The sequence below is a fragment of the Nannospalax galili genome, unplaced genomic scaffold (assembly GCF_000622305.1).
Source record: "Nannospalax galili isolate Female #2095 unplaced genomic scaffold, S.galili_v1.0 scaffold929, whole genome shotgun sequence".
Classification (NCBI taxonomy): domain Eukaryota; kingdom Metazoa; phylum Chordata; class Mammalia; order Rodentia; family Spalacidae; genus Nannospalax; species Nannospalax galili.
Genome location: NW_008359591.1, coordinates 1565498 through 1574504, shown reverse-complemented (window position 1 = coordinate 1574504; position 9007 = coordinate 1565498). Strand labels below are relative to the sequence as shown.

At 33.9% G+C, this 9007-nt stretch overlaps 1 protein-coding gene across 1 annotated transcript; it reads left to right on the top strand.

The window, feature by feature from the left end:
* Window positions 1-3876: 3876 nt before the first annotated feature.
* On the top strand, window positions 3877-4940 carry LOC103725992 (olfactory receptor 181). Its single transcript, XM_008823372.1, has one exon. It carries the CDS (start codon window positions 3933-3935, stop codon window positions 4857-4859), a length of 927 nt encoding a protein of 308 aa, XP_008821594.1. The 5' UTR covers window positions 3877-3932; the 3' UTR covers window positions 4860-4940.
* Window positions 4941-9007: the final 4067 nt, after the last annotated feature.

The following is a 9007-nucleotide window of genomic DNA, read 5'->3' as shown; positions in this document are numbered from 1 at the left end:
ATATCATTCCCCAGGAGATTTCAAAGAAACACACGGACTGGAATAGTTATGTTAATTAAGAGTTCTGGGACAGGAGAGATGACTCAGTGGTTAAGAGCACTGGCTGCTTTTGCAGAGAACCCAGGTTCAGTTCTCAGCACCCACATGGTGGCAAACAACCATCTGTAACTCCAGTTCCAGAGAATCTGCTGCCCTCTTCTAACCTCTGTGGGCATTGCATGACAGGGGTGCACTTACACACATGCAGGCAATACAGTCTCTGCTTTCTGCTTTGGCTGCCTCTTGCCATCCCTCTTCCATCTTGGTGGATTATATCCCTCTGGAAATGTAAGCCCAAATCAATTCTTCCTTCTTGTTTCCTTGGTCTTGATGTATTTTCACAACAATCAAAAAGTGACTAATATAATGTCTAAGTAAAGTTTAAGTAAACTTAGCCCTGAATGATTATTTCTATATATTGAAAACTTTCAAAATCCTTTCTTCAAGATTTCAGAGCTTCATAGACTGTTATTATTTCCATCCACAACCTGTGCAAAGGCACACTAGAAATTCTTGCTACTATCTAACTGTAACTCACTACCCATTAACAACCATACCCTATCACCGCCTCATTGCTGCTCTCCCAGTCTCTGGCAACATCATTCTTTTCTCACCTTCTGTGAGGTCATGTTCTTTAGAATCCAAAAGTGAGATCATGCAGAACTTACATTCCTATACCTGGCTTTCTTCACTCAATCTAATTTATAGTGATATTTTTACTAGTTAGTATAGGTTGCTCTTTAAAGAGTTGTGTACATAATGGGGATCTCCAAGAGGAAATTATTTCTCACTTACTTATGCAGTTTCCTATTTAACCCTATAGCTAGTGATTGGGTGGCTTTTCAGTTTAATTTCCCTATAAATTTTTAGTGTGATTTAATTAAAATATTTTCAATAAATTCAATTAGCATTCATTGAGTAGCTAGATAATCTAGAATTACAAGTGGTTTGGCATTTCTAAAGTCAAAAGGAGTATCTGTCTAAGAGGAAACAAAACTTTTTCAGGAAGAACTGGATGGATGAATACAAAGTTTGATTATGAGGTTTTTGTATCATAAAGACTTTGATCAATTTGTGGATTAGATATTTGGTGACATCTCAGGGTAGGAATCAGACATCATATGAAGATTAAAAGTATTTAGATAGGTAAATAGGTCAAAGAAGGCATTTAAGATGAGGAGTATATACTTAGTAAATGTTCTGACTTGAAATCTAGTACAAGAAAGAGAAATGGTGGATATGCCCTTGGAGATGGATTCTTAAGGGTAAATGTTAGAAAACAAAGTCAAAGATCATTTGAAATGCCAGTCTGTGAAACTCTGAGAAAACTATGACAATGAGCATGGAGACTATGCTTGGAATGGAGAATATCAAGGGGCCAAGAATGGTTTTTGTACATAAAATCATATGTTTACTAGAGAAAGGATGGAAATAAGGAATAACTAAGATGCTGTCATGACTGCGGCATGAATTAAGTTAATTATGGTAATCCATTCATAACTGTGCATTTATCTCCAGTTTCATGAAACTGAAAGCAGGATACACACACGGCACATGGACATGCAACCTTTCTTTAACAAAATTCATACATGACACTAAAGAACATAATGTCAGAGTTATTTCAGAAAATGGATCCACAGGAAATTATCAGATCGTTATAGATTGTGAAAGGTGAATATGATTCTGGTCAATTGCACCAAGTTTTTCATCTTAGCCACAAATCCAAATCTCTCTTCAAATCTGTTTTCTGATAAAGTGATGCATGCGAATATTGTTTTTCTATCCATTATCATTCTCAGGAAAGAAAGACCAGGGAGGGGAAAGTAACCAAATGTGCATAAAGTAAAGATGATCTTCAGGCTTACTCTGGTGATGGGCATTTGATTTTTTTCAATATCCCATTCCTCAATCATTAATTAATGTTGTTTGGTACATGGTGTTTGGGGAATCAGCCCCTCAGATAAGAGTCTCTACAGAAATACCCTGATATCAATGCCAAGGAAATCCCCTTAGAACCAATGGAAAATTTTAATTTTGTCATGAAGTTATCATAATTAGTGTCACTGACCTATGAGTAGAGCGAGTGTCCTAGATTTTCATAAATTAATCCCCAATGCTTTAAGGCCAAAGTTTTTATGCTAAGTTTTCAAAAGTCTAGGAATATCAGGTGACCATTCAGCCATATAAAATGCTTGTTAGTGAATGCAAATCATGAGGGTGGATTTACAATTTCTTTATTACTATGAAGAATTATATCTAAAACACACCAAATTTTATTTTTTATTTCATCTACATACTTATTCTTTTGTTTATCTCTAAATTGCAGATATCCTGGAAATCTATAATGAGACAATAAGTGAGTCAGTTTGTGTATTCTGAGTCCAGAATTACCATAGTTTATTACCAAATATATAGGTAAGCTATTAATGAATCTGTAAAATAATTCTAGGATGTATAATAAAATTAGTTTCTGGCTCAGGTGAATAATATTTGGTATTAGAGAAAAGAAAATGAGCTTTCAGTTAGTAAAATGTATTTTAAATGAAGGAATATTGAATGTTATTATGTGTTGCTAAATTAATAATTAAAAATCATTATTTTATAGTGCTACAAAATATTTTTCAAGATAATGAATTTGAGATTAATTATAAAGTATTATATAAACCTATAATATAAACAAATTAATTTTATCCATTTAATTATAAGCCTCTAGTGATTGAATATCAGGAAAAACTTAAATGCTATGAGAGTGAATAAGAAAACAGCATATTAATTTCAGTCTATACAGAAATTTAAAGTAGTAAAACAGTAATTACAATGTGTTTTTAAAACAGTGCTGCTTTAATAACTATTGTAGGCTGTTCTCCTAAAATATATATTTAAACAATATTATGGCCAAAGAGTTGTAACAACTTCTGGAAGAAAAAAAATAGCATTATTATGACAGTATAAACCTACTCTCTCTGTACTTAAAATGCTGCAATGTTATGCTTGCCAAACAAAAATGTAATATATTTTGGTAGTTACTGAATTGCAATGTATAAATTTGGAGGAAACAAATTTAAAATTCAAAGAATCATATAAATTTTATATTTCTATGGAGCTCAATAAAATGAGAACATTTATACTGGAGATGTTAGAGATAATACACGGCAGTATTTATCATGAACAGTATGTACGTTGCATTGCTAGTGGGCACATTATCACTGAGACTCATAATGTTAAAAATGCATGCAGGATACTTAAAAGTAGACAGAAACTAATATTCTGGGATAATTGAAATTAGGAACTCATTTGAAATTTTGTCAGAAAAGATAGGAGTAGAACTTAGAATATGTTAAAATGAATAGGAAAAGAATTTTAAACTAAGACAAACTAATAATGTTATATATTCTTACCCTGTCTTAAAGGTTAAAAAGATCTTCATGCAAAAAACCCCATGGTGACCGTAATGGAAAATATTACTAAGATGTAAAAAATGTTTTTCAAATTCACTCTGATTCTGTGCAGTTTTTATAAATTAGTCTCATAAATATATAACGAGCATTTTTTTAAAAAAAAAAAATCATACTTCCCCCCTCAGTATAATATTCAGAATTTTTTATCTGGAAAGTTATAACAGAGAATCTTTCAAGATTGAAAATTTCAAGCTACAGGCTGACCATGAATTTGTACAAAGGCATATAATAACTGATGTGAGATTTTTCACCTTAAGAGTTCAGCAGACACTTCAAGACAATGCCTATGAGTATGATCTATGAGTGATTGCTAGGGTGATGTAAAGAGATCTTTACATATGCCTGTACAGTAACTGAAGAGAAAGCATTGGAAATGTTCTGCTTCACTCTCAGTTAAAGTTCTTTAAAGTTTATTTCTCAACAGAGAAATCAGAAATGGGGAAAGTAAATCACTCCTTGACAACAGAGTTCATCCTCATAGGATTTACAGACCACCCAGACCTGAAGATCCCTCTGTTCCTGGTGTTCTCTGCCATCTATCTGACCACCATAGTGGGGAATCTTGGGCTGGTGGCCTTGATCTACATGGAACATTGTCTTCACACACCCATGTACATCTTTCTGGGCAATCTGGCTCTGATGGATTCCTGCTGCTCCTGTGCCGTCACTCCCAAAATGTTAGAGAACTTCTTTTCTCTGGACAGAAGGATTTCCCTGTATGAATGCATGGTGCAGTTTTACTTTCTCTGTCTTGCTGAAACTGCAGACTGCTTTCTTCTGGCAGCTATGGCCTATGACCGCTATGTGGCCATATGCAGCCCACTGCAGTACCACACCATGATGTCCAAGAAGCTCTCCATTCAGATGAGTATAGGCACCTTCATAGCCAGTAACCTCCATTCCATGATTCATACAGGGTGTCTGCTAAGATTAAATTTCTGTAAATCTAACAGAATTGATCACTTTTTTTGTGATATTCTTCCTCTGTACAGACTATCCTGTACTGACCCTTATATCAATGAATTAATGATATATATTTTTTCAATGCCAATTCAAATCTTTACCATTACCACTGTGTTGGTCTCTTACTTCTGCATTCTCCTCACTATTTTCAAGATGAAATCCAAGGATGGGAGAGGGAAAGCATTTTCCACCTGTGCGGCCCACTTCTTTTCTGTATCAATATTCTACACTTGTCTTCTCACGTATATTGGACCATCTGAAGATGGGAATAAAGATATACCAGTGGCTGTATTTTATACAATAATAATTCCTCTGTTAAATCCTTTAATTTACAGCTTGAGAAATAAGGAGGTAGTAAACACTATTAAAAAAATTATGAAGGCGTATAAGATTGTTTAACAATTTCAAACTCCATAGCAAATTAATTTCACTTCATTAAAATGCTTTTGTAAATATTATATAGAGAAATATGAAAATGTAGTTTATATTAAATTATTATACTATCCGCATTTAAAGCCTAAATTAATCAAGGTAAACTTAACTGTTATTGTATAACTACTCTCAGTACCTGTATTGAATTTTTCCAAAATTATAGTTTCAAACTTCAGTAAGTTAATATGTCACAGTTAAGTGTTCAAATACACAAGAGTCTTCTTTGATATTATCTATTTTCTGGAAGAAATTCTGTGTGACTTTTTTCAGAGTGTTCAAAACTATTAACTTTTCCAGGCAGAAAACTGAACTGATTGTGGGTAAGAAAGCTTTCCTTTCTCTTCCTTCCCCAGCCTTCCTACTCTTCTCTTTGAATATTTTAAAACTTTATTTCTTCAACAAGGAACACTCTGAGGCTTCAGAACACATACATCTACATAAATCTGATTACCATTCTTTAAATTAGTTATTTTATGAATACAATATGAAAATTATTGATATTTTGGAAACAATCAGTATAAATTCATAAATTTTAACATTTCTCAGCTTAAGTTAAAATATAGTCATTCTTGTCTCAGTAACATAAATTCACCTTAAAAACTTTAATTTTGTTCTTGTGGGTTTCTGATATAATCTCAATCATTTTTTTTATAGATTTCTTGTACTTAGGAAGGGGGAATCTTGGCTAACACACAATTCTTGAGAATAGAATCAGACATTTTTCCAAAGAGCTTTTATGAGTTTCTGCTCTATACTCTGATTTATGATTATGATAAAAAATAAAACAAGTCATGCATAAAAGTCTATACATTGTAATCTCTTTTCTTACTTAAATGGTCATGTGGATACAGGCTCACACCTTGATTTTCTCTTTAATTTTATGATGCAACACTGGCATTTTTCTGGACTGGCATGTAGTAATTTTCATTCAGCCCATATTTTATGCAGATATTTAGGATTCCATGATGTATTTATTTAACTGAATTGTTATGTATGGGTATTGATATTCTTCCAAGCACTGTATCTATTATGTGTCTATGGATTATTTTAATTATATACAGTTTGAACTTCTATTTTAGCTGTGTATATAGATACTTCACAACTAACTTTCTTTTTGGTTGAATCAGAAAATCTTGAAATACTTGATTTAGCCACATTAACAATAATTTCCATGACTGACAAGTTTGTTCTGAAATCTATCATATTTTTTCATTAAAAGGTCATCAATTGGTCAATTTGCAGAGACTAAGGGACTAAGGAGTGCTCAGCCTTAATGAGACACCAATATTATAACCTCTCCTCTGAAGGCTTGGGGATCATTGTGAAAGAGGGGGTGGTTAGAGAGCCACCAGAGGGAGATGAAGATAAAGAAACTGTGTTATCTGGACACCACAAGGCAATTGCACACATGAACCCACAGCACTTGTGACAGCATGCAAAAGACGCATGCAAACCCAAGCCAGAAAAAGAAAAAACACCATGGCTGGGGGATATGGGCAAGAAGCTGCAGGGATGGTATGACACCTGGCAGGTTGGCCAGACTTTAAGGGAAGGCCCCAAACCCAACAGCATTTAGGGAACACAAATCAGACTGAATACGTCTTAAAAAATAATAAAAACAGGAAGTCAGGAGATGGGGGCGGAGAAAACGGGGTCTGAATATGACAAAAGTACATTGTATGAAATTCTCAAAATATAAGAAATATATATATTTTAAAATATTAAATAATACTGGCTGAATCAATATATTTATCAATTATTTCACACTTTCACTTACTTAAAAATATTATGGTCCATTAGATGGTACATAGTCAATTCCTTTATATTAATTTCTTTGTTGTGCACTCATTTTTCTTATGTACATTTCTCTATTCAGTCCTATATTTGTGGTGCTACTTTTCTGCATCTCCAAAGGACTAGAATGAAGCATATGTGAAACTGTAGGGACAGAGAGGTGATGTTGAAATGGAAAATATGTACAACATTAGACAGTGATCAGATGAAATTGGGAGTATTCAACATTAGATTTGTAACCACAACAACCCCTAACATCAGGCACCAGGCAACATATCAGGAAATTGGGAGAGTCCCCCTCAGTGGTACCTTAAGCAAAAGAAAGCAGATGACAGAAATGGCCTGTACTCTACAAAATTGCAAGTGGGAAACCCACCATTCATCTGTCCAAGTACACACTAGAGAGAGGTTCTCAGTACTACTACTTAGTGTGATTATTTGTTCTGTGATGTGCAGTTGTCTTAAAATGGATTTCACTGACAAGCTTTATTGCCCTTAGAGGGTGTTCTAGATAAAGCTTTGTTTGTATATTGCAAAGTATCAGTGGGCCTCCCCTCATTACTAGCTAAGCAATGAATCACATAAAAAGTCAGTGTGAAGTCAAGAAACAGTTTGAGATTGGGATTTAGACTCAAGAACATAGATCTATGTGGTGGGAAGTCTGGCTATATTCCAAAGGGAGGTGGAAGGTATCACCATTTTGGATTAGTAGTTAGCCCTCTGTGAAGATGTGAGAGATGAACGGTGTGTGGATATTGGTGCCTTGCACTCAGTTCAGAATACTCTGGATGAATCATCCAATTCACATACCCAAAAACATTGGGTAGAAAGGCCATTGTTTCTCATGCATTTCCCATACCCACATACACACTGGCAGAGAACCTCTCATTTGAGGGAACATCTATCATTTGGCCCACTGGCATGGTCACCAGGACTGGATACCACTGGTATAAAATCATTGCAGTAGTCAGCTTTGTCTTGGTTCATGTGCCAGCATTCAAGGCAAGATGGGTCCAACACAAATACACATATGATTTAGAAGAAAAATTCATCAAATACACAAAGATTCCAAAAATGAAATGAAAATGTTTAAAATGGAAAACTCAATGATAAAACTCAATGGGAAGCATGACAGGCAGGTACATTATGAGAAAGAAAGAGTAGAAGGGTTTAAAGAAGGCTGATAAATGGTCATATTCAAATAGTGAAAGAGAAAAAAATCCAATCATGTTCACACCTCTCAAGATCCCAGGTCATGATTAAGAGGCCAAATCTGTGAGTCTTTGATATAGAAGAGGGAGCTAGGATATAGACAGAAATGTAAAAAACCCTCATATATGAAGTTATTGTATGCAATTTTCTACATGTAGGGAAACATACAGATATCCAACTACAAAAGACATTTGGTGTCCTGAATAGGCTTGACCAGAAAATAAACTCCCAGCTCATATTATCATTAAAATTCCAAGAGTATAGAACAAAGAAAGAATATTGAAAGAGGATAGAGAGAAGTAGTAAGCTACTTACAAACTCAAAGCATTATTTCCTCAAAAGGCTTCAGAGAAGAATAGACTGAGGTATTCTAAACTATCAGAGTAAATAGCTACCACTTAACACAGATACATCAAGCATCAATGCTTTAAAGTTGTTGGAGAAAGACATACCATCCAAGGTAGCACAAATTAAGATAAACCATGAACATCAAACCCACATTTCAGAAAATATTTAAATGAATCTTACATACAGAAAAAGAAATGAATTCACTATCCTGAAATGTCAGAAAAGATGAAATCACATTAGAAACATAGATAGGAACAAATGAGAAATGGGGGGAAAATTCGATATTAACTCAATTGTCCTGAAAACCACAAAGACAAATAAAGGAAAAGGAAAAGAAAAAAAATCCCTTGAATCCACCAGGAAACCAACACAGAAATTAGCACATACCTCTCAATAGTAATCCTGTAATAGTAGTAGTGTTCTCTTAATACTCTACTTAAAAGACACAGACTTACTGATTCTATTTTTTAAGTTCAAAAGTTTGTCTACAGAAATGACACTTGACTCATAAAAAATTAAATAAGTTGAATGTGAAAGGATGAAAAATAATCCAAACAACTGTACTCCAAAATTAAAGTGAACATCCTATATAAATATCTGACAAAGCCAACATCCTACCAAAATTAATCAAAAGAGATAAGGAGAGCCATTGCATATTAATAAATAAAGGTAGCAGTATATCAAGAAGACATAACAATGAAAACTTTACACACAGTAAGTTTAGCACATTCAGACTTATATCACATTCTATGTCACTTAAA

Coding starts and splice junctions, on each gene's coding strand:
- LOC103725992 (XM_008823372.1), top strand. CDS start 3,933: ATGGGGAAAGTAAATCACTCCTTGACAACAGAGTTCATCCTCATAGGA.